Here is a 27340-nt window from a genome sequence, read left to right on the forward strand (position 1 = left end):
TATATTGTGAAAACAATGAGTCTTAGCTACTGATAAGGCTAATTGACTCGGCGCATTTACAGTTTCATAACCTTTAGCATCCTGGGGTTTCACACACCACTCTGTGCATCAACCACACAAAGATATTTCCCCATGCTGGATATATCTTCCAAAAGTTGCTCCTCTGTATACCTTTTTCGGCCCATACTGCATTCATTTTATTGAATGCTCAACTCTGAGCTTTAAAACCGGACTGTGCAATACACACCGGCACCTTTTACATATGCCCCTTATGTATCATAACAGTGTTCCATTTACTTGCTTTATTTATTTGATTATTTATGTGTATGTACACATGTGTATATATATATAAAGTATATATACTTCTTTACTACTTATTTTTGTTTTATTTTTTATTTTATTGAAACTGGATGCTGGTACAAAATACATTTCACTGCACATTGTACTGTGTATGCATTTGTGACAAATAAAGCTTGAATCTCTTGAATCTTGCATGTGTTTTATTTTGCTCTCAGTCTCTCTTGTTATCTTCTTTTTATTCATTTATTTATTTTTAATCAGGTCACAGCTCATTGCTTCTGACCTGCATCCAGATTTGTAATTTTTTTTTAAATCTGCTATGAATATTATTATTTTTGAAGAATCTGGTTTGTTTCCGGTGGATTTTGGAATAAGACATGTAGAATGAAATGATTTTGGTTTAGTATCACAATTTTAAGCTAACAGAACCCTCCCTCACACATGATACATTCACAGACCATAGGAATGTTAAAAACCCAGCTTTTTTAAAATTAATTTTTTATTGTTATTATTATCATCTTTTTTTTATTTTTTTAAAAAAAATTTTACAGTTCCTGGCCTTGTTAAAATTAGTTATCTATTTTTATTTTTCTAGCTATGGAATTTGGGGTTCATAGGGCTAAATGTTCCATTCAATCCTAATGATAGGTCCACTGTATGTTGACCTCTGAACCATGAGATGCACCACATGACCCAGTTTATGCATATAGTGGGTTATAGTTTACATAATCTTATACCATTCTATGATTCATGCAAACGGATGAAGAAATGCCTGTACAAAAGATTATCAGAGGATGAGGAAGCATTTGGTCAAGTTAACGCTTTAACCCAGATGCACGACGCAGATAAACGAGCCAATCGCGGCGGCTCCAGCAGGAGGGGCTGGAGGCTGTGGTCAGCAGCGCACCACCAAAGTTGCGGAGCGTCTCTGAGTCCCCGCCTCCCTGCCTTCACTTGACATCCCTCACACCTGCAGCCTGCCTCTCCTCCGTAGCTAAACCTTCATTTCAACTTCAGCCTCTCAGACTTGAGCAGCTCCCGACCAAGGTGTGCCACCGACGCGTTCAAAGATGCTGGCTTGTACAGAGATGATCACTATGTGCCTGCAGTCGGCCAAACAGAAGCATCTTCGGGCTCAGCAGCAACAGCCGCCGCTGCACAGCGCCGGACAGGGGCTGACTATCTTTCATGATGTGAGTGGATCGGCTCTATTACTCGTGCATCACCGTGAAAAGTGCTGTTTGAATGCAGTTGATGATAAGTGTTGTTGCTTTTCCTGTTGTTTCCAATAAGGGTGGCAGCATATTTCTACATTAACTCTAAAAGTCTAAATATGTGAATTATATGAATTCTATTATAGATGTAATAAATGCAGTGCAGCAGCAGTAGCGAGCATTGGTTCCTCTATTGAGAGCAGTGTTATCAGATGTTTTCCCTCTGTGTGTGTGTGTGTGTGTGTGTGTGTGTGTGTGTGTAAAGTAGGAAGAGCTGCAGCTGCTGCCTCTGCATGATAAATTAAGCTCTCAGTCGGACAGGTTTTAGGGGCTGCTGGGGGTTCTCCTCTTTTTTTATGTAACACACATACATACACTTGTGGTCTTTTGAAAAGCTTCAAGCAACCACACACACTGTGCAGACACACACCTGCTCCTCACACACTCACTATGTTTTGCAAAAATGATCAAAATACAAAACCAAACCACTGCAGAATGAAGTGTAATGTTTATTTTTTTACCAAAGTTGTGTTTCTTGTCTTTTTCGTGAAACACAAGCAAAATGACACACAAACACGGACACACCTTCCCCAAATGGTGCTTGAACCAATAACACCCGCCATCTGATTAATTCGCAATGCTGCCATAGAAAACGTGTTGAGGGTTAGCAGGCCAGAGGTGTCTCCAAATCTGAGCTCTCACTAGCTGACAGCTTTCTCTCTACTCTTTCACTAATGCAGCTCCCAGACGGTCTTGTCTGAACAAGAGCATTTAAAATTTTCAGAAAAAATCATTGTAACTGTGCGTACTGGTCCTGAATGGGTAGCAGCACCAAAGAGTCTCCTGTATTCAGTCCTCAGCCTTGAGTTCAGCACAAGTAGGCATCAACAGGCCCATTCTGCTGAATGACAGAATTATACTTGAATCTCCCTAAAACGGCTTTTGTGTGACAAGGACATCCTGTATTGGTTTTGATTGTCATGCACCTCTCTTCATTGTCTTTTTCACCTCATGCATTCCTATTTATGCATTTATTGCTTTTCCGCTCCTCTTTGGTGAAGGTGAACGGTGTGCCGAGCGTGGAAACATTCCTGCTGTAGGTTGTCTAATTGTTCCCCTGGGACAGCTGACAGATTTTGTCTTGAGAATTTTAATTTTGTATTTACGGCAGGTGCTGCTGTCTTAGGCTGCCGTGGGATTTCCATCTGTTCACACCGTGCGAAGTGGGCTCAGTGAAGTTAACACGGTCAAACCATAAACCCGCACAAACACTTTGTGTGACTAGAGCATGAAAATTGTCCATCATGTCAGTGGTAATTGATTTTTATGAGATAATGCTTTATGATTGCAGTGGTACCTATTGATTTTCAGTGGTTTACCAGATATCAACAAAACACACACGTGGTACAACTACTGAACAAAGAATGAAGCTAATTCATGTAGAAAAGTATTTTAATTGTTTCTAAAAAAAATCTGATCAATCAGTTTGAAAAACACACTGCTTTATTGTGCATGCAACAGATGGATGCTCTTTAAATTACAGAGAGATTGCGCATCTATATTGAGTCCTATTCACAGGATAATGAACCACTCACTAATGTTAAAGATGCAGAGATTGTAGCAACTCACAGAGATCCTGCAATGCCTTTAAAAAATGGCCTGTTCAAAGGCCAGCAACAATTACTGATGCTGGCTATGGTTGTGGGAGAGCGTTTCATCATTCACGTTGTCGGCTGCTTTCTTTGTTTTATGTATCCGCTAGTTCTGCATTTCAGGTCTGCTTGATTCCCAGAGCCCTCTCTGATTTATTTTTTTCCCCCATCTGTCTCTTGCATCTCTTTCCTCCCTCTCCTGATGTTCATCTGTTCCACTCTGAAGAAACTGTGTTGTAAAAAAAATGAAAAAAATAACTCAATTGAGAATATGGCGCATACAGTATACTCAATAAAATATGATCAGTGGCTCTGGTTTCCTCTTTCTCAAAGCTCTGCACAAATAATGTGTCAGCAGAGAAGCCACAGTCTTAATACCTGCCACCATGACATGAGAACAGCACAGCAGCGCTCTGGGAAGCAGGTCTGACCTTTTACGGGCATTGCTGTAAATGATGCATTATCATCTCCTGACACAGAGAGCCCAAAGTACTGAGCTAAACAACAAACAAGTTCAACACTGCCTGATCTAAAGTGAATCAAGCACGGGGGGGAGAAAATAAGATTTACAGTGCAGTAAAATAAGAACACAAATTTCAAATTCATGTAGTAAATAAGGAGGGTTCTGAATGGGAGGCCATCATTCTAACAAAAGGGCACATTTCATTTTAACCAAATAACACAGGACGCAATTTGCAGCTCTACAGTTACCTTAGGGTCGAGACAGATGAATCGAAAATAGAGCAGTGAGTGCATTGTGAAGTGGTCTGAAATAACCTGGCTCTTGTTAGAAGTCAAGATTGGCTGCAGAGTGGCAGATTTGCAGACCTCGAGCATGTTGACCTACAGAAAATGAAAGTGAGGGTTACTTTCTGCTGTTATTAATAACCTGTAGGTCAAAACTGACAAGCATGTCAGTCCTAACAATGGAAACAAATGACTGAGGGAGTGGGATAGGATCGCACGGACCACAAATTTACCGTTTTCATTGCGTAGCTATTCATGAGGGAGTTGTATTTTGTGTCTCTGGATGATAACTGTGTTGCATAGAGATGGAAGTCAAATGCCAAATCTTCCACAAATTAGAGTGGCAAAATGTCTTAATTATTCCAATTTTTACATATTAATTGCAGGATATAGATTGAATTAAAGGGGTTTTTTTCAGTATAAGTATAGTGTCAGATTTCCTTTTCATCATGCTAATTGAGTTTTAATAATTCAAAATTTACATCTTTGGAGCACATGTATGTGCACAATGGACTTCAGCTATTCACAACATTCTGTTCACCAGCGTTGTCGTTGCTGCACGTTGTGTAACATATCTGTACTATGTCTTTTAAATCTGCACCTACGCCGCTTAACATCCTTCTGTGATCGATGTACTGTTTTTGTGTGCTCTTAACTGTTTGGTTTTTTTTGTAATTTATGCTGTGTGCTGAAGCCAAACAGTTCCATTTCTTGTTTCTGGGCAATAAAGTTCCCATTAGCCTAAATAACAACTAATATGACCAACTGTAATTTTCCACTGTTGGCAGCAGCTCTTTTTCTCAAGGCTGCCAGCAGCTGACTAACACTTTATGTGGTCAGCCATAAGGCATATTGTGTGGCCTTGTGTCTTATTTCATGTCAGCTAACAAATGACTTTCCCAGTGTTAGTGACTCATCCATACTGTAGTCATTCTGTTCTGTTTCAGCTGATATGTGTTAAGTTAGTATATTATTTTCTGCCTTGAAGAAAGAGTCTATTATACAGTTGCCTTTGTTGGTGTTGTAATTATTTAAACCTCTGTTCAAAATAGGATTTTTTTTAGCATTTTGAGACTCCATAAAAACTACTGCAGTAACCACTGCCAACTCCTGGCCAGTCACACAATCACAAGACTGATCACACTGTGAATTTCTCAGCAGGTAGAAAAAAACAGATTCTTGAAAGCATGTTTTAGCTTTTTGCAAATATGAACCATTTCTCCATTAGTGTGCATCATATTCCTAATTTCTCAGAGGTTCAGAGTTTGGATTGTTTACTCTGTGCATAAGTGCATGTACCTAATCCAGAAGTTATAGTTATATGAACAGTGTTTGTAGCATGTAAAAAGAGCTTTGTGAAGCACAGACTATATTTGTTTTAACAGTGTTGTGGTAGTTTTGGAGGTGATATTTTTGTGCTCATTTATCCTTTATTCACTCAAAAACAGCCTCATTATAGCTGCTGTTATAGCAAATACAACTGACTGAAGCATTGCAGCCTCTCCTGCTAATTATAAACCTTTGCAGAGTCCCCCATTGGGAATAGAATGAAAGGAGCCAAACCTAATGCGATTGTACAGTGCTGTCTGTATACTGTGCAACATCGTTATACTTACAAGTTTACCTGATAATTAATGAATCAGCTTAAACCAAATATCATTTGGGCATTAAAGTTGCAATGCAGCAGTGGCCCCATGCCAACAAGAAGTAGTTGCAACAGCAGCTGGCAGCAGCAGTAGCTCAAAGTAGGATTTTTTTTTCACAGCAGACATTTTGACTTGTCATAGCAGGATAAGCATTGGTGTAATTAAAACAAGGTGGCTATGTTGAATTTCTGCGCAACCTGCAAATGAGACATGGTAACATGGCTGTAGAAGCATAATTTAGCCTGTTCTTTTTCCTAATACAGCATGTTAAAATGTTAAAATGAATCACAAAGCTGAAAGCTGGAGTGGTGGGTGTGGTGTTTACACTTGCAGTGCAGGCAAAGCCACCTGCCAGCGAAATCAGTGAGCTGCAACAGGAGCAGATAGCAGAGTAGTAGCGACTGATGTTTGGAGTCCCCATTAGTTGTTACCTTGGCAACAGCTCTTCCATATTAATGCATACAGTATAATCAACAAAAATATTTAGAATCCACCGAAAACACACTACATTGAATAACTACAACAGTTCTGTTTTCACCATTATGTCCAACCCAGTGAAATTAAATCAGGACAAACATACAGTTTTCAAACCAATCAAACATAAACTGTGAATCTGTCCAAATCACCTGTGATATTAATGTTTGTGTCCGTAGAATTTGAGGAGTTTTTGTGACTGAAGCATCTGCAGGATCATGACATCCTGGCCTTACACTGCTTCGGAAAATCACTATTAACTTTACAAGTGATTAATTGTTAAATCTATTTTGACTTTGCTCTTATATCAGCTGGCACTGAACTGAACATGACTCACACATAGAAAGTACAGAAGTCTTTGTGAATGTCCTTGTTCTCGTGATCTTTCTGTTCAGTGCAGCAGGACAAATGAAGCTCAGACGTCAAACATCTTTTTGTCAAATCGCCATGATTCGTAATCATCTGCACTACGCTTATTGCAAGAATCCCTTTAGTGATGCTTGGCTAGAAGTAATAACCACCTCCCTCCCCCTGTTGTTTTTTCTCCCCCAGATTTTCCGCAGAGCAGACAAAAACGGTGAGTAAACAGTACATAATATGCTTGTTGATGAATAATTTTTCACAATTCGTACTAGTTACCCCCCCCCCCCCCCCCCCCCACACACACACACACACACACACACACATCCTTCCACTTGTTGTTATGCCTCAGCCGATCTGGGCGGAGAAAAAGAAGGGATTTGCATGAATGGCTCTTCAAGTGAAGCTGCTTTCCTCTTCATGCTCGAACAAGTTTTTCTACCCAATTAAAATGATGCTAAGATTCTGGATCATAGCCAAGACTGGAGGAATGTGTCACACAAAATAAAGCACCTCTCAGCCAGTGTCAACACAGATGACTGGGTGCTGTTTACATGTTAATGTGAGTCATGTTATTGCAGGCAGAACCACGTTATTTTTCTCTAGCAACAACTTCATTAGCGAGCGCACGCAAGATACTTTTGCTCTTTGAAAATGTTATTTATATTCAGACACTTGTAAACACACATGCACCTTTGGTTTCTGTCATGAAAAAGTCATGTATTTCACACGTTGTACCTGGATCATGCATGAGCACTATAGTATTTTTAGCCAACGCCAACACTTCCAAAGAAATACATGCACGCATATACCACTCTAGTGTGTACATGTCATGGATGGTGTATTTATATATGATGCATTCAATAATATATTAGAGCAAAGTTTTTCCTTCTCTTTCTACTTGATAGTCATTGCAAAATCTAACATAACTTAAAAGTTTGCAGATGTCATATCTAGAATGACTTTGCCTTAGAGCCTGATTGCAACTAAATTTCTTTGAAACTGTCTTGCAGTGTCAGATTTATGACCTTGTCAGACAATTTTTACCGCACAGTGTATGAAAGCCTTCAGGGCAATGCAGGTTCATAAGTAAGTTAAAGCAATCAAACCAAATAGAAGCATTACAAGGGATTGCTGTACTTTTTGTTGCAGAAAGCCCTGGATGGTCTTACACTGCTACATAGCATCACTCTGGGATGTTAAATTCATTCTCTGAGTTGTATTGTAATGAAATTACTTTTTGTTGTAACCACTTACCCTCAAGCCATCTCATGAAATTTTACGCGAACAACTGTCTTTACTCTGCTACACCGAGCAAGTCGAAGGAAATGAGACTGAACCGAAGCTGTACGTTATGCAGAATGTACTGTTTGATTAATATTGAAACTCAAATAAGTTTTTCTCTTCAGTATGTGGTTGTATTGCATCATGGACTGCTACTGTTTATTTTAGAAAGAAATCCTTTGTCCTTGATTTCATGAAATTGATATCAGTACCTAAAGTTTGTTCATGGACAGGAAAGAATGAGCAACAACATTGCAATAACTGACCCAGAACAACATGTATTTAGCATGGAACTTTTTGTTTGGTTTATTGCGATGGTGCAAGATATATTAAAACATAAAAGGTGGATAATTTCATGAAAGGTAGAGCTCTAATTGGTCAGCATTGTGAATCTTTTTGGGCCCGAACAGACCAGGTGAACATCCTCTTGCAGTACCAGTGCTCCTTGCATCTGCTGGTGCTGTGGCTGGCAAATGCCTTTCTAACGACAGATGAAATAAAGTGCCAGAGCAAATCAAGAAGAAGTGTATGGGGCATCGCTGTGTTTACAGGGTCTGTAATCAGCATGTCTCCAAACAACAATTACTTCTCAACAGCTCTTAACAATCCCCGGTACATGATGAATCGTTCTATTGCTTGCAGCCAAATATATTCACTGCTGTATTATAATGAGCTCAGCTGAGATGGCTGTCATCACTGACCTGAAGGTGGAGAAGGAGGGGGAAGGAGGACTGCTACTAACATAAAAGGAAAATACATGTTCCCACATCCGCTACTCTTCACCTAAATATCACTAAAATTAGTCTGAGGAAGTAATAGCAAAATATAAAAATGACGTCTTTAGAATGCCTTGAATAACAATAATAATAATAATAATAATAATAAAAAAAACAGTGACGTCTGTAGCTGACAGTAATAATGTAATGAGTATATGTTGTATGTGTTAAGTAATATCTATCTATATTTTACTGACCTACAGGATGAAACAAAAGAAGAGCTGGTATGAGTAGCATTATAAAACAACCCCAACCCAGGGACCGTGTACATTTTTCTTGGGTTTTAGGTTGCATTTTGTGATCTACATCAACACATGGAATTTGTACAGACAAAACCTCTGGATAAAGCTATTTTGTGGAACTTCAATAGGAAATGTTATCACAGATAAGAGCCAAATGTAACAAGGCCAAGTAAATATTTGGTCTATCTCTGTTTCAGTTCATATTTCATGAAATCCTGAAGATAATTAACTATCTTCAACAAGCACAACTGTCCAGTTGCAGTGTAAAGCTGAGCTATTTAAACTGGTGTATTTCTTAATAAAAACAAGACATAGCCTTTTGCTAGAAAATGTAATTCTTCATTTTCCTGAGATTCAGATACACCATATAGATTTCAAACACACTTCTCAGTCCGATAGCTGAAGAAGTCGTTTCCTCTTTTTCTCTCCAGCTGATAATGAACCATTTTCATGTCCTGACATCTGCTCCAGTGTGGAGGAAAAGACCAGTCAGCTTCAAACCATTAGTGGAGAATCTAGATACACGAGGATATGTGGTCTAAAAGTGGCATGCAGTCTTAAATTAGAATATGGAAAATAAAAAAGACACTTCAGACTTCCTCACAGATGGCCTGGTGAAACACAGCCTAAGTAGAGCATTGATACTAAGAATACCAGAATCCGTAGTGGCTTGGATGTACAGTAGTGCTTTGGAGTCTACCATGAAGGAACAAGACCCCATCTCTCTTAGTAATTCCAGTTGCTATTGAAGCTGTGATGCATTCATGGAGAATTTATAAACCACTTAGGAGAGTCTGCAATGGGACTAACCTTTGGAGAGATATGACTGTGGCCTACTTTGTGCCCTACTTTACCGGATGTCCCCAGTTTCTCATTTGGTTCTTGTTTACTCTGATCTTGTGAACACTTTGTTTAGAGTAATCTGATTTTTTTTTTTTTTTTTTTTTAATTGTAAAGGAGACAAGGCCATACGTGAGCTGCCTGTATCCTTTTGTGTTTCAGAAACTGCACTCCTCTACGCTTTCTTTGAGAACATTTTTCTCACCTTGAAACTCCTAAGTGATTTTTCTCACTTTTTACGTATTTGATCGTATGTTTTTCTTTCTGTAATCACTTTATATTCAGCTTATAATAGCAGTATATTATTTTCTATAGTTCATTTTATCCACACAGTATTGCTTTTGCCTCAACCTTCAGTATGATGTAGAGCTTTTGCTGTCGTAATGGAATATTCTGCACGTCCGTGTGCTGTGTGGAGGCTTTAGCTGTTTAGATTTTGCTTCAATTTAAAGAGAGATATTACACAGTTAGCTGTGCTTTAGATATTCTCTGCCACATCTGTGTTCACCATACTGGCAGTTCATTGTTTCAAAGAACACAGCTGTACTGACAAAATTGCTTCAGTGACAAATGGTTATAGCTGGGTATTGGGTCTCATAATGCCCGCACTTATTATGATTCTACCTTGTCACCAAGGTCTAATACTTAACTCTAGTGTCTTATTTTTTTCTTGATATTAGAAATCACCCGACACGCAAAAAGCAAATTTTGTCACCATCCATAAATTTGTGAACAGTAAAATGATTTCAATACTAATTTAAAATGCATCAAAGGTATTGTGTTTGTTTCAGAGAGCGCTTGTTTCCTCTAAATCATATCAGCAGCATTTTCATATGGGGAGAATGATTCATTTGCAGACTGTGATTTAAGTTATTCCCCACAGAACCCATTGTTTTCTTCTCTGAAAATGTTCCGAGCATGGCTGCTGTGAAATCACATTATCTGGAAACATGAGAGTAACAATGCCTCAGATCTCACGTTCATAATACAGGCCTGCATGTGCGTGTTTGGAGTGTTTTGAGTGGTGATGGACTGATTAAGAGAATCTTTATGCCACTGGGTCATACATGATGGGATATTAATTCAAAAGCATCAGCTGGCAATTGTGCATCTGTTCAGCAACTGACGACTGTAGCTGCTTTAATAGGACTGTAAGAGGATGAAAACAACAGACATTTTAGTACACCTAGTTTTTTTTTTTTTTTTTTATAAACCTCAACATTGATGAATGACTAACAGATTGATGCATTTCAACATGCAAAAAGATACAGATTTAATGGTGGCTGTTGTACATGTGTTGATATATTGCGGAATGCACATTGCACAGTTTGATGCTGATGGTAGGAGATGACAAGATAAAATAATACATTTTGGAGAACTAAATGCAACCATATAGCAGTTTGCAAACATTTCTCTAACTTTAAGGGAAAAACAAGATATTTGAAGGAGAAAGTGACTGACAGTAGGTTTCTCTCAGCAGATAACAAAGTTGTCATGACCCAAGCAAAAACATATATCATTGTATGAATGGCTGAAATTCCCCTCTAAGCTTTCTGTTTATCTGGTGACCTGACATTAGGTCCTGACCCCACAGTTAAAATAAAACTCTGTTCTAAAGACGCAAGACACAAAATAGTGCAGAACAGTACAACCAATATAAAACTAATGTGTGACTGAAAAAGAATGTCCAATTTGGCAATCAAGTGTTGTATCACTTCCTCTATCCTTGTCTTCCCTGCATACCTCAAGTTATCTAAATAGATGCATGCGACAGACATTCGGATGCATTCATTGGAATTCCTAATGGAAGTCATAAGATAATAACCATAATCCCCCCACCTGACTGCAGATCTTATAATTCCTTCTTTAGATGCAAGCTGTCACCCTCGTCACCTGAGATTCATTTTATTTTATGTATGGCAGCTAATGTGGCTCTGATCCAGACATGCAGATCTACATTTTTGATGTCTGATGTCTCCTAAGATGGAGCAAAAAAGGGATAGCACTGTGTCTGCATGTTGTTCACATCAACTCAAAGCCTTTGAACAAGTATAAAACTCTGTTCTCATAGAAGGCGTAGAACACATTTAGGCCAAGGCTTGTGCATTTGTGGCGGTCATCCTCTTTAATGATGAAGACCTTTAACCCAGAACTGTCAAAATGAATAGAGGAGACTGCCAGTAGTCGTCATTAATCCATCAAATGGGGGTGTCACTTCTGGGCATTGCCGCTGCCTGTCTAGATTGGCACTCCAAACATAGGGATCTTTCCAACACAGTGAGGAGAGAGTAAGACATGTGGAGGGATCTGTAGTCTCTTAGTCCAAAGTGTAAGTACAGTTGAAATCAAAAATATAAGTCAGCTACATAAACAAAGCATAAAGTGTATAAAATCTATAAGTAAAGTTCGACAGCAATGCATGAATGTATGGTTCTGAAAAGGCTCAATGTAAAATCTGTGCTTAAAGGGTGTAGCCTTTACCTTCAGAAGAACATAATGTTCTCGGTTTTGTATCGAGGACACTTCAGTTTGCTGTTCCAGTGTGCACATTTTTTTTCCTTACTGAAAACGACAAGCCACAAAAATAACAAAAGAAGAAGAAAAAAGAAAAAAACCTTGACGTCTCTACAGTACAAAGTCACCCACAGCTCTAAAGGCAAAGAGTAGTGCATGACTATGTTGATTCTAAGGATTTTATGTAGGGTGTTAATTCTGCATGCTCAGTAGTGATCCTGGATTTCTAACTTTGTGTATATTTATGTTTATATCTATATAGGATGCTGATTAGCTGCTCTGGATTAAAAATTAAGCATTCATTCCCACTTTTTTAAACTCATTGAATTGATTGTTGCAGTGATAAAGTTGTTGCATACATTTTTCTTTAAATGTTGTCTTTAGATGTTTGAAGTATTTGTGTCAGTTTGGTTTTGCAAGTGCAGAAAATCTGAAATCTATCTGAAAAACCAAAGTGGGACAAGCTGGCGACAGCAATGCATTGTCTGGACCTGCACATTATATATTCTGGTCAGAGGCGATGATGAGCGGTGTCAGAGGCTCCAGTGGAACAGATGGTCTTCAAACTTGCCCTTGTGTTTGCAGCAGCGCTGAGTCAGCCAACTGGAACTCCACAGCATATTAAACCACCCTCATTTTACCTTGTGTTTTTGTCAACAGGATGAGATCACTCAAATAAATTATAAGGCCAGCACTCATCGACAACTAAGAAGGGTTAGAACGAGAGTCATATTATAAATCCGTGGTGATACTTTCCAAATGGGCACAGTTGTGGCACGGCTGCCTCACTTTTGTTTGTTTGACTCTCTATGATAAAACCAGTCTGTTTGCCTCATTTAGCAACTTCACAGTCGTACTCATTTGTGCGTATGCCCATCTTGGCTGTATTTTATTGCTGATCATTCTGGTTTGTTCTTCAGTTGCACTGAGTAATTGTGTACTCAACTCCTTCCAATATACAGCCGAATGCCTAAATGTCTGTCAAGGATCAGGAGTCTTCTCTATAGATACCAATTAATCTGTTCATCTGGACTCCTCTATGAGGATTAAAACATCTAGCAGTTTCTCTCTGGCAGGCTAACTGCTGACAGATCTGTGTAGTTGGTACTGCAGACAGATTGATGGTAGACTCGCGAAGGAGCACTTTTTCACAGACGACAACCAAGCTATTTATCTTCTGCTATTGATTTTTCTGTGCATTGTCTGTCACAACAAGCTGTGCTCCCAGTTAACTAGTTGGAGCAGAAAGAGAAAATTCCAATCTGTTGACAATCTGTACTTTCTTTCATTTCATATTTTGTGCAATAACTGTGCGTAGTATTGGAAAAATACTATGTTATTTCAGAGTTTATCATTGTCGTTTACACATATAGCATACTGTATGAAACTACAAAACATCTGACAGTTGCCATCAATGGAAACTGTGAAAGAACTTTATGCTGACATGTTTGTCAAGTTATTGATTTGTGGCCAGAAAATTAACAATCAACAATTTTGATGATTTCTTATTAATTTTAAAAATTATATCAAATAACAGTGTGCAACATTGTGGTTCCAGCTTTTCCAGTGTGTGCAACTTTAGTATTTTTTTCTGTCACTGTAAATTCTGTTGCAGAATTTTTCCTGTTTATTTTACAGATGTTTTAGTATATCTTTTGAATAAATAGATTTTAAAAATTAGATACAATTGGTGACAATTGAAACTTTGTATCTGTAATTTTACATAGATTTGTTTGCTAAATGAGAGATATGTTAAGTTTTCATAGTCATTGTTTTTACACATGTAAGTGTATTTAAACACTAACAAAAAACACATGACCTAATGCAAAATTAAGACAAGAAAATGTATTTTATTTATGGAAAGATCCAATATTTTTATGAAATGCTCATTTTCTATTCTAAAGTTGTTTTTTTGGCACCTCAGCTGCCAGAATTAGTCAGAAAAATCTTCAGCAAACTAATCAATAAATGTTAAATGTAGACCTGTAAGTCGTGACTATACATTCTATACCTTCCAGAGCCACAGCAGAACAGATTAATGAACAAGGTAACAAGGATGGAAATGGAAATGACACACTGGTCATGGAACTGGGGATGAATGTGCTGTCACACCACAATCAGAAAAGACAGATGCAAGACAGATTCAGATTACAGGAAATTATGTTGCTAGTGTATTAATAGTTGAATCACATAGACAGTAGCTACATATGTTCTGAAATACACAAAGACTCAGTGAAAATGATTCTCATGCTGTCTCATGACTCGTGACACTATAGGTTGTTTTATTTTCTGTGCAGTTATGGAAGCTTACACATCTTTCGTCTTTCAGATGATGGCAAGTTGTCATTTGAAGAGTTCAATGCTTACTTTGCTGATGGGATCCTGACTACTGAGGAGCTGCAAGAGCTTTTCTACTCCATAGATGGTCGACAGAATAAGTGAGTTTTTTCATCTGTCATGGTGAGAAATGACTGATGTTCCCTTTTTTTAAAAAATATTTCTACAAGTTCTGTAATAAATCGCTTCACAATATTTTTGCAACTTCTCCTTTTACAGTCATAAAATAAGAGATTGAACTAAATGTGTCTGAAGCTTAAAGGCAGAGTTAAAATGTTCCTTTCCAGCCATCAGTTACAGGCTAAATGTCTCACAGTTGGAGGAAGGTCTTCAGTTAAAAGAAAAAAAATGGAGCCCTGCAGCCAAACTCATGCTGGCTGAATTAATGTTTACTCCGTTCCTTTGGGCATAAAATACTGTGGAGTTCACCAGCCACTTCAAAACCTACTTCTCTGAAATTGCAATCACGGAAATCAGCCTCAGGGTAGCTGCTGAAATCACTGCTCTGGAGTGAGCGTTTAACTCTGTGCAGCCACAGAGAAAAAGACTATTTCTCCCCCGCCGTAGTATTTGTAATGATTGTAAATCCCCTTATTATCTAAATCCGTTGTTCTAATATTGTATTTGGCAGATCAGGGATTTGTATTCATGAGATATTTTGTAACTTTTCCCTTCACGCCTCTTTGCATTGTGTCAACTTTGGGAGGCCAAATAAAGCTTTGTAACTTGGCTGTCAAACTGTTTCCGGTGATATAATAAATTCACTCTGACTGGTGAACCACCTCAAAGCATAAATGACCCTGAGCATACACGCATGGAGATGCATTGATCTTTTCAACACACTTTGTATTAATTTTTTTGTTTTTATACCTAACTAATAGCACAAGTGGTGTTTGGCCACAGTCACAATTCAGCATTTATTTTTTGTTGTGGTGCCAATTTTTCCATCGCTGTGTGAAAAATTGCTTTTGGGCATGCTATTAGGTGCTGACTATCACTGACATGACACAATAGCCACGAGTCTTCTATAACAAGCCTCCAAGCTTTGAGGCAGTTGGCATGAGCCAAGCTCTGATGTCTAATTAAAGATCTTTCCTGTTCTGAATATCAATACTCTTAATTATATGGTGACGGGGACAAAAGCACTTCCAAAAACCTGGCTTTGGCGATAATGCTTGAAGTTGTATAGCACAAAGAATATTTCTTCTGAACTGAGAATAAAGGGAAAAGAATGATCGTTTTGGTGATTGTGATAGAAGCCTGCAACACAGGTATCAGGAGACATCTTGTCACCATCAACATGCAGATTTAGGGCTGAGAAAAACACATTTAATAACCGTTAATAATATCACCCATTAACCAGCTTTGCTTGTGGTTTGCACCAGACAGTGAAAATGACCTGTACAAAGCCATTAACGCAACAGGGAAACTTTTCATATAGTAATGGTTCTGCTTTTATCAAACTGTGACACTGAGAACAATGCAGCCTTCAAATTTCTGCCATGACTGGTAAACAAAGAAATATCGATTTCAGTGTTTGTACAGCAAGACAAGGGACGTGTGACTGCATTAACATGCATTTGTCATGTTTTTCAAGCATCACAAAATGCAAAATGACAGCTTGTATTTAAGTTCACAAGGTAATCGGTTGTACTAAAAAACTGATTTACATGGCTTTAACACGTAGGCCTTGTGTGTGTGTATCTATGTGTGTCTGTGTGTGTCTTCCTTGGGCTAACACTATTATATTCCCACAGTTAAGAGTCACAAAATCTTTCAAGCAGAAATGGAGGGCAGCATGACTTTAAATTTTTCTAATTAACTTTCCCTATTTATCTCCTCTGCTCTGCCCTGCAGCAATCTGGACACTGACAAGCTATCAGGTTAGTGCTTTGTCTGATTTAATTTGTCACAGTACATGAATTTCTGTAAAACTCTTAAATTTTACCAACATCATTGCTAGCTGTCTGCAGATTCCTATATTTAGTTGATTGGTGCGGCTAGCTTGAAAGCAGCTGCTCAAACATTTGGAAATGTGCTTAATTCAAAGGTCAACACCACTCTTTTTTCTGCCTTTTATCACACATAGGAGATAATTATTTTGGCATAAAGTCTTTTTTTTTTTTTTTTTGCACAAACCTCCTTAACTAAAACAAGTAAATAACTGATGTCAGTGTAACAAGATAGTAGGACTTGGAGGTTGTGATAGAACCAGGCTGCAGTTCCATTGCCAGTCTTTGGGCTATGCTAAGCTAACTAGCTGCCAGTGGTGTGTATCTTGACATTTACAGACCTGGACCTCAGAGCGTTATCAATATTCTGATCTTCTCATCCACATAAAAAGAAAAATAAGCAGATTTTCCAAAATTTTGACATTTTGAAGAATCTTCTTGTTTGACTTCTATGCCTTTGACTCCTCTTTAGATTTATTTTTTTCAGATGAAAAAACGTTTTATTTCACCACAACCATCAACACCACCACCCACCTGCAGCGCTGATTTGAATCTGTAAATATGAAGGAAAAATATGACACAAATATTCTGACCTATTTTTTATTTTTTTTTGTCATCTTAAAAATGCATGTGTGTCAGATGGCCTGAATAAAGTGAAGAAATAGGGCAGAGAGTGGTAAATACCAGTTGTACCCAGAATATAGCTTCTTCATAATTTATTGAACGGGCATGGCATCTTTTCCATTTGACGTCAAGAGAAGTTGACTGTTTTCCATAACAGAATGCTCCTTTTATCTCAGATGTAGTTCACTGAACATCAGTCACTTCACTGTGTTCTTTTGACCAAGTGTTTCAAAGGATAAAATTCAGTAAGGCAACTCGAATCTTTAAAGTGTAAAGGGTACTGCTGATATATTGTTGACTGCGTCTTATCGACTGTGCTCTTCAATTAAAGTTAATTAAGAACTAAGAATTAATTAAAATCTCTCTCTGCTTTACTGCTGTGGTAGTAAATTGGTTTGGAGAACAATTCCCACACAGTCTTTTATTGTGAGTCAGTGAAAAACTTAAATATACATAGTTTTTTTGATTCTGTGAACTCATTTGTGAAACAAGTATTAACATGCAGGAGTTTTTTTGTAACCGTTTGCTATATCTGGTTTTAAAATAAGCTTCACGGTTTCTATCATGAAAGTAACAAAGAACACTGGAGTGAAATAGCCACTTTTGTGACACTTGGCAATAGAAATGATTAAAACAGCTCAGTATAAATTTCATGGCTTGGTGTGAGCTGAGTGTTACTAATGCATAGACATATGAACATCAAATTCTTCCAACTGTAATTGCTGATAAAACCAAAAGGTATTTTTACTTGTTTATGATCGCTGCTTTGTAATGGCCTTATTTTCATTGGAATTTGTCATGGCAGCATATAAGATTTTGATTGTTCTGACACTGCAATGACACAGACAGTTTGCTTTCTGTTTCCTGTTAGATTACTTCTCTCAGCACCTTGGCGAGTATCTAAATGTCCTTTCAGCCCTGGAGAGCCTGAATATTGCAATTTTAAAGGCAATGGACAAAACTAAAGAGGTATGGCATGATTACTTTTATTGTTGTCCCTGAAATGCAAAACTAGTTATGTTGTGAGTCATTTAATTTTACATGAATTTGTCTTACTGTAGTCTTCTGTGGTATTAAAACTTGTGCAAGTGTTGCTTGTTTTTCCTCACAAGCATCGCCTGCTTGTGTTGCAAATATGTTTCCATCACCTCAGAGGACACTGACTTACATTCATGTCCTCAAGTCATGCCCTAACTCCAACTATAATTGTTTAATTCCGAGTCTTCACCGTAAAATGTCGTAATGATTTTCATCATGTGGGCTTGCTTTTATTCCCCAAAAGATGTGTGTCCCCACAATGTGACTGTGTAAACAGATGCCTGCAATATGAGTAATACAAGCACACACACACACAGACACAAACACACATGCATATGCCTGCAAAGTTTGGGTTTTGCGGTATGAATGTGCTTAGTTTAATTTGGTCCTGATTCCTGTCTATTAGAGGAAACACCAACATGCACAGATGGAGCCAATGCTGTACCAAGTCTCCCAAAAGAGATGAGTTAACAAAGGAGGCTGGGATGTAACAGCAATCTGCCCATGAACAAAATGCAGCAGCTTTCTTTTCCTAATTTACCAAACAGTACTGTACAAGCTAAAATAGTTGTATAGCAAATGTAGTAGACCTATGGATAATAGTGATGTCAGTTTAGTGCTTTTACACAGGATTTGTTTATTTCTCTCACCTTGAATAAACATACCTTAAGAGATTTCTTTAAAGCTGATTACTTTTCTGTCTAGGGCTAAATAAGTATTTCTTTTCTGATCATAACTTAATATTTAATACTTTTATTGATAATAATATTGATATAATATCCAGCTTGTGTGGTTTATACAATGCATTACGACACTGTTTTTATTTACTACCTGGTGTAAAAGCTGCAGTTGGTGATTAATGGGCCAACATGTAGCCCAAGCTGGTTACTTGACTTCCTCTACTTCCCACTTGCCCTCTGCTGCCTCGAGGGACATCTTCAGATCTCTGTTTCTTACCTGCAGTCCAGCTCTTGTGGTCCTCTACTGCTCCTGCTGCTGCACATAGATGCTGATTAGTCAATCTGCCCATTCCAGTCCAGCACATGCAGCTGCCCTTATCTGTGTTCAATCCACAGAATATCCAGGTTATCAGTCCACCTCTGACTCCAGCCAGACATATCCCCATTACCAAAAATTTAAATATGCTTTATTCTAAGAGAGTAGTTAAACATTTTGGGAAGCATGCGAATTTGCTCTCTTGATGAGCGTTAGAAGGGAACATTGATATAACTTTCATGTCTGTGAGGTTAACATACAGTTACTGTGTAGCTAGAAAATGGTAAATTTAGTTCAGTACAAACTCTGGAAGCAGCAGGACACAGCTACCCTGACTGTGTCTAACTATCTTATTTGTTTATTCCCTTTCATGGTCATTAGGAAGAGCAGGGGCTGCAAGGTGGCTCGGTGGTTAGCACCGTTGCCTCACAGCAAGAAGGTCGCAAGGATCTTTCTGCCTGGAGTTTGCATGTTCTCCCCCGTGCAGTGTGGGTTCTCTCCGGGTTCTCCGGCTTCCTTTCACAAGGTCCAGAAACATGTTGAGGTTAATTGTAAATTGTCCGTAGGTGTGAATGTGAGTGTGCTTGGTTGTCTGTCTCTTAGTGCAGCCCTGTGATAGACTGGTGACCTGTCCAGGGTGTCCCCTGCCTTCACCCTAAGTCGGCTGGGATAGGCTCCAGCCCCCCCGCGACCCTAGTGAGGATTAAGCCATGTATAGATAATGGATGGATGGATGGATGGATAGATAGTAAGAGCAGTTAGATTCTGTTACTTACAGTTTCCCCCGAGCTGTTTACCATTACCATCTATGTGCCAAACTAAGTTAACAGGCTGTTGGTGGTAGCCTCATATGCAGTACACGATACAGACATTAATATACTATTTTTCTCAGAAAACACATTGAGGGACAAAAATCATTTTCAGTGATGCAGTTCGACACCTAAAAGGAGAAAGCAATAAAAGCAATAAAAGAAGAGTGTATGGTTCTATTAGATAAGATCGAGATTAAGTATGCTAAAACATATGTATATATATAATAAATAGTATATTCTACTGATGTTGCACAGTAACAAAAGCAGCAGATCTTCCTAGACATGAATGTGAGAAGGTGTGATGATCCCTATATACATAGTGCAGGGCTGAAAGATGTAGGTGAAGCTTTTGTAAAATAGCTCTATGAATATGCAAACGCAAATGCTGATTCTCCTCACTGACAGTGAAGGCAAACCGTTTTTTTCATATAGTAGGTAATAGTGTGTCCCATAGCTCTCCAGTAATGAATCTTCAGGTAAAGGCATACTGCATCTCAACGATGAGAGTGTTATCAATATTCTCATCTAATTCCTGGCAAGAACCTCAAAATATTCCCTGAAGATTTATTGAAGTAGCTTTTGCTGAGTAGACAAATGAGCATCTGCCTGTGAATTTGAATTGTGTAACTACCACATGAAATGTTTCTCTTGAGTTTCCCAATGCTCCACTGTGTTTTCCTAAAACCTAAAAATTTTACGCAGCCTTGTATTTTGAATCCTTGCTCATTATATTATTCATTTGCAGCTGACAAGATATTTTAAAATTGCCTCTGGACTTTTCAAGGTAACAGCCACAAATTGGGGATTTGAATTGTTCTGGAGGAGAAAACAGCAATGCTTGTTACATAAGAAGAGGGGAGGAGATGTGTTCGGAATAATTATGCATCCTGTTTTAATTAGATCACCTTGCTCCTCTTTTCTGGCTCTTTAAAGCTGTCAAAGTGGGGAAGTCCTCAGAGGTTTGGGCAATCACTAGTTAACAGCTGCGGTCTGTCGATGCTCTGGACTGTTAATCCCACGATGTGTTGTCAGTGGGGGCCACTTGTCATCATAAGTTTTGAAAAGGAGCTCTGCATTGTTACTTCATTAGCACATCGCGTGAATACGACTCCTCTGAGAATGTGTAATCACATTCGTGTTTGGGGACTTGAGCGCCAATTATGTCTCCTATTAAAGTTCTTCCACCTTGGAATTTGGATACGCAGTGCTGAATAATGTATGTGTTCAGTGAATTAATTAGCCCATTTAATTGCAGCCGTCACACATTTCAGAAGTTCGTGTCATTGTTTTGGACAACTTATCAAATCATCTCCCCTTTCCATCTCTGTGTGGTTTGTCTCGTCTCAGAGCTGCTTTTTACTGTCTTGTTGATTTTGTCTGGTGCTTTAACCTCTGGTTCTGTGTGTTGTTCTCTCTCTCTCTCAGGAGTACCAGGGTTCCAGCGTGTTGGGTCAGTTTGTCACCAGGTTCATGCTCAGAGAGACATCCAGTCAGCTGCTGTCTCTACAGAGGTCCCTGCAGTGTGCCATGGAGGCTGTGGAAGAGCAGAGCAGCCCTGCCCCGTTAGTACTCTAATATGACACACTGTGTTTAGTGTTGTTTGTTGGGTGGTATTTGTCTCAGTATGACACATTATCTATATTATATTATGGTCTTTGACAACACTCAAGTGGAGCCTTGTTGTCTGACAAGAGCGCTAAATGGCTGGCAGGTCAGTACTACGATCATGTAGCTGGACAAAATAATACCTGTCTTTACATTCAAGACAGTGTCAAAGCAAGAAATAGTTTGTATTCTAGTGCAATGTCTTTTTGAAAAACAGTTATGCCGCTCTTAATATAAGCATAAACATGGTGTCTCTATACTAATATTAATACTCTGTACAAGACCTTTTGGTACTTCATATTGAACCACACCACAACAATCACTAAAAATCCAACACCAACGTCTTTCTTGTTTCATAATCACAAACCTAATTTTACTTTAACCATAGCGGTGGATTAGACAGAGAATAGTTCATATGGTTTGTTCTGAAATGTAAGGAGCTTTTGTTTTTTGTTTATGTGGAAGTGATGAATTTGGTGTTATAATTCCTATCTATGTGTCATATACACTCACCGGCCACTTTATTAGGTACACCTTGCTACTACCGGGTTGGACCCCCTTTTGCCTTCAGAACTGCCTTAATCTTTCGTGGCACACATTCAACAAGGTACTGGAAACATTCCTCAGAGATTTTGCTCCATATTGACATGAGAGCAACACGCAGTTGCTGCAGATTTGTCAGCTGCACATCTATAATGCGAATCTACCGTTCCACCACATCCCAAAGGTGCTCTGCTGGATTGAGATCTGGTGACTGTGGAGGCCATTGGAGTACAGGGAACTCATTGTCATGTTCAAGAAACCAGTCTGAGATGATTCGCACTTTATGACATGGTGCGTTATCCTGCTGGAAGAAGCCATCAGAAGATGGGTACACTGTAATCATAAAGGGATGGACATGGTCAGCAACAATACTCAGGTAGGCTGTGGCGTCGACACGATGCTCAATTGGTACTAAGGGGCCCAAAGTGTGCCAAGAAAATATCCCCCACTCCATTACACCACCACCACCAGCCTGAACCGTTGATACAAGGCAGGATGGATCCATGCTTTCATGTTGTTGATGCCAAATTCTGACCCTACCGTCCGAATGTCGCAGCAGAAATTGAGACTCATCAGACCAGGCAATGTTTTTCCAATCTTCTATTGTCCAATTTTGATGAGCCTGTGCGAATTGTAGCCTCAGTTTCCTGTTCTTAGCTGACAGGAGTGACACCCAGGGTGGTCTTCTGCTGCTGTAGTTCAGAGATGCTATTGTGCATACCTCGGTTGTAACGAGTGGTTATTTGAGTTACTGTTGCCTTTCTATCAGCTCGAACCAGTCTGCCCATTCTCCTCTGACCTCTGGCATCAAACAAGGCATTTGCGCCCACAGAACTGCCACTCACTGGATATTTTCTCTTTTTCAGACCATTCTCTGTAAACCCTAGAGATGGCTATGCGTGAAAATCCCAGTAGATCAGCAGTTTCTGAAATACTCAGACCAGCCCGTCTGGCACCAACAACCATGCCACGTACAAAGTCACTTAAATCACCTTCCTTCCCCATTCTGATGCTCAGTTTGAACTGCAGCAGATCATCTTGACCATGTCTACATGCCTAAATGCATTGAGTTGCTGCCATGTGATTGGCTGATTATAAATTTGCATTAACGAGCAGTTGGACAGGTGTACCTCATAAAGTGGCCGGTGAGTGTATGTCATTTTCATTTTTCACATAGTTTCATTTATTTTAGAGCTCTGTCTTAAGTTGATTAGGACTCGCATAGGCAGGCGTGAACATGTGAGGCGGTGTAGGTATGAGAACTCTTTGCAGGATGAAAGTGATGGATTGAGCAGACCAAGTGCTACTACATATGCATACTGCATGGTGCAGTGTAGTACATTACATAAGCTGGAGGTTAGCTGGAGGTGAAAAATAACTGTGCACAGACTGGAGGAATCCAGTCAGATCTTACACTTTGCTGAACTATGTCGCCATATGTTATATTATTATACAATTTTATATTCATGCTGAAAACTGGAGGCAAAAGGACACAATTTAATAGTGTGTAAAGCAGCTTTTGGAAGAGTTGTTGCATCAACCCACCAGAACTAATTCCTTGTATTGTGTAAACTATACCTGGCAATAAATCTTTTTCTGATTCGGATTCTGATTCTAAAGTCTGAGGAAAGTCAATCAGTCGTACAGCTCACTTTGTAGTGCTTCTTTTAGGCAAATTCATCCACAGCATCACAAGATCACAGTAATCACTGCATAATACTAAATAAAAATACACATGCATGTTATTCTTCAAAAGTACCACCATAAAAGCAGTCGCATGGCGCATTTTCAGTACTACCTTCATGCTATTAAAAATGAAAATGTCAGTGAAGTTATCGGTTGATCTGAGCAGTAAGGAAATTCTACTAATCAGTGCTACCTCAAGTGTCTTTGTTTCAGCACCAAGCTTTGAATTTACTACATTCTCACAGTCATTCAAACAGTCACCTCACCAATAAGGAGGCTGTTTGAAATTCAGAATTTCTCTCAAAGACCGGAAGGCTTTCGTTAAAAGCAATTGGAGCTTATAGAATAAAAGCAGATCTAAACTGCTGTCATTGATTTGGGAATTGGGTATCACAAAGTACGAGTCATTGTATGCAAAGGCATTAACTGATTGCTAATTTTTGTTATGCAACACATGTACTATAGACTCCTCTCTGTAACATTTGGATAGTTGTACCTTAACGATTTTAGCATTAATCAGATTCTGCATTTCTTTGATGCATGAAAACTAATCTGGAAGATGTTAAGAAAAAAAAAAACCCATTTCATCATGTTCATTTAATGAGCAGAAATCTACCAGCATAAGTCAAGATAATTACGGATCATTTTCAAACATTTCCAAACCACTCACTGTTATATTTGAAATATCAAGGATGCGTTCTACATTTTTCATGGCTAAGCAGTTTGGTAGCACAACTTGCAGCTGGGTATTGTCTGTTGAACTGCATGCGTCAGGGCTCAGTAGCTCTCTCCTCTCTCCCCTCTGGGTGCCACACTGGTATTATTGGAAATAATAGGGCGATTATAGCCAAGGTGAATTATTGAGAGGGGACTGGGGAGGCAGAGGGGGAGGAGAAGAATGATTGATAAGAGTGGCAATGACATATAGAAAAACTGATTCACAGAGAAAGCAAAGATGAATTCAAGAGGTAGACAAATAACAGAATGGTGCAGAGTCTTAAGATGTATTTTAAAAAAAACAAAAAACAAAGGAGGAGGTGCACAAAGGGACATGATGAGGAGCTTTTTGGTCACAAATGACTCTTTCAAGATTGTTCAAACAGATATAGATTTTGGAAAGACTAAGTGAATGTGTGAGTGCTGGGAGTGGCAGAATTAGAGACACACCGAATTAAGCAACAAACAGCTTATTTCTCTCTCCTTTGCTTCACTGCAGTGGATTTATGGCTGTTGCAGTGGCCTTTGGGCTCCAGGCTGTTCTCAGCATGAGAACCTCCTAGCAATGCGCTCCCTCTGTGCAGTCAGCGTGATGTTGCGCATACATACACACACATAATAGCACGTGCACACACAAAGACACAGCAAAAGGAAGGAGAGCACACACCAACAACAAATCTGCACAGGCATTTAGGCGCATGGAGTCACACACACAAACACACACAAGTGAAATAAAAGTATGCCGACACTCACGCACCCGTTTGAGTACATGTCTCATGTGTCACACTCATAGAGTGCTTGACGTCCTGCCCTTGACACTCAGCATTTAGCACAGCAAACACTTTCCCATCTACGACAGAAAGTGTGTGTTTGTGATTGTGTAAGTGTGTAAGTGCAAGTGTCCATCCTCCCTAAATCCCTGCCTGTGGGGTAATAAGCACTGGTGTCTGTCCGGCCTGTCACTAAGTGTTTTCACCTCTATTCTGGACACTTGCGCTCCATCTGTGGTTGTTGTGTCTGTGCACCACCAACTGTCTCCTCTATCACACATTAACCTATCTCAGTTTCTGATTGAAATCAATTATTAATGTATCCTTCTTCACCTCCCTCCCTTTCTTTCCATGCATTGCTCTTTGCCCAATCTTCTCTATTTTCTCCTTTCTTTCACTCTGTATGCTGTTCTTCTTTCCCCATGTGACTAACCTCCCTCTGCCACATCTTCAGTTTCTGTTTTTCTTTCCCACATTCCTCTGACAGTTTCTGTCTTTCTCTCTCTGATGTTTGTCTCCCTGGGTCTCTACCGCTGTCATGGCAGGAGAGAGGTAAAGGCACCGGAGCTGACAGCGGTACAGAGAAACGGCAGGCGGTGTGGTCGCAGGGTCCATAACAACCTGTGCATGTCCCCATCCGATCCCTGCTCTGCCATCCTGACCACAGGTAGGAGGAATTATTTTTAACTCTCTGAACCCCAAACATTTCTTGAATGTTTTTTTTGCTTATGCCCCAATTTTCTCACTGTAGGCTATTTGACTTTAACCCCTATGGAACCAGCACAACCATACTGAAAGTGGAGAAAATTTAAACATGTCATATGTACAGTATAACATAGGTATGATGCTATAAATCATTAAAAAGACAAAAGTTGAATATTTATTTTACCAATTTTGAAAAGAACCCACTGCAACCAACACGTACAACATTTTTGCAAGTACCCACATATGTTACCAATACCGGAAAAAATATTACCTCTAGGTACTATATATATATTTGCTTTGTGCAAACACAGTCTGCAGTTTAGCACAGTTCAGTTGAAAAGACCCTAAATTTTCATAATGTAACTGCTGGTCATACATGATTCACTAATAGCTTTTCGATTGCACCAAGTGACACAAATTTGTTTCATTTTTAACAGACCAAACACTTTATTTTTGGCAAATTTGTAAATAAAACATGCAGAATAAAGTGTTTTTTTTTTATACTATTGAGATTTTAAAGCTAAGATTTGGTTACTTCCCCAGATGGAACCAGACATCCAAGATCAAGAACCGTTGGAAAATTAAAAATCCATCTTTTTTTTTTCTGTTTTGACAATTAATGGCTTGGATAGGTGGCATTTTTTTGCATTTTAGAAATCTGATGTTTTTGAACTGCTTTTGTTATTCTAAGCACAGGAAAGGAATACCAGAAATCAGCTTATCCCCTAACACTTCATTCTGCGTTGTTTTTCCGGTAGACTAAGTGGTTGTGTTTCAACGTGCTTAGCATGTTCACACACCTAAAACATCAAAACTAACAACTCGTTAGTTAGTCTCATGGTAATTTCTCACTTCCCTGCTCTATTGGTGGCTCTGAAGCTCATTGATTTGTACCTCATTTACATTTGAAAAATTGTCTAAATAATTGTCTAAAACGGCACACTTTCACTATAATGTACATATCACTCAGAATGTTCTTATTGATGTGTTAAGACTTTTAATTAACTAATATTAATTATTGTTTTTATTATATATATATGTATGTGTTTATGTATGCCTACCTTGCTGAATTACACCATACATACACAGACATCATCATCATTATTATTAGTTTTGCATCACTGCCAAAGTACATCAATAAAAAGATGTACTTTTAGTTGCCAGCCACTGAGAGATATTATGTTCAGTGGGGTATACATGGATGATTCCCATCGCTGTCATTGGTAATGTGAATATTTAGAGCAAGTATGCTTTACCTCAAGAGGTTTTTCACCTACAAAGAACATATTGACGTTTTCTGTAGAAAATTACTCTATGTTGAGCCTCACTCATTTCTTCTTCACTTACATTGATAAATTGAACATAAAATCATAAGCCTGCAAAGAAGGACAGTTATTCTCAAGTGAAAGAATAGTTTTGTTCTTGAGTCCTTCATCCTTTTTTAAATGTTGCTCTATATGCTTTTGCCCTTGCCCTTTCTTAGTAAACATCTATTTGGACATGACT

At 38.8% G+C, this 27340-nt stretch overlaps 1 protein-coding gene across 1 annotated transcript in view; it reads left to right on the plus strand.

The window, feature by feature from the left end:
* The first annotated feature begins 1370 nt into the window (after window positions 1–1370).
* The window catches only part of necab3 (N-terminal EF-hand calcium binding protein 3), a 36611-nt gene continuing 10641 nt past the window's right edge, over window positions 1371–27340 (plus strand). The window contains exons 1-7 of the mRNA XM_008289464.1: window positions 1371–1493; window positions 6586–6610; window positions 14379–14487; window positions 16244–16269; window positions 17834–17931; window positions 21234–21370; window positions 25675–25796. Of these exons, the coding sequence (XP_008287686.1) occupies window positions 1371–1493; window positions 6586–6610; window positions 14379–14487; window positions 16244–16269; window positions 17834–17931; window positions 21234–21370; window positions 25675–25796 (640 nt within the window). The remainder of the gene's footprint in view (window positions 1494–6585; window positions 6611–14378; window positions 14488–16243; window positions 16270–17833; window positions 17932–21233; window positions 21371–25674; window positions 25797–27340) is intronic.

This window comes from Stegastes partitus, unplaced genomic scaffold (assembly GCF_000690725.1).
Source record: "Stegastes partitus isolate 25-593 unplaced genomic scaffold, Stegastes_partitus-1.0.2 Scaffold617, whole genome shotgun sequence".
Classification (NCBI taxonomy): Eukaryota; Metazoa; Chordata; class Actinopteri; family Pomacentridae; genus Stegastes; species Stegastes partitus.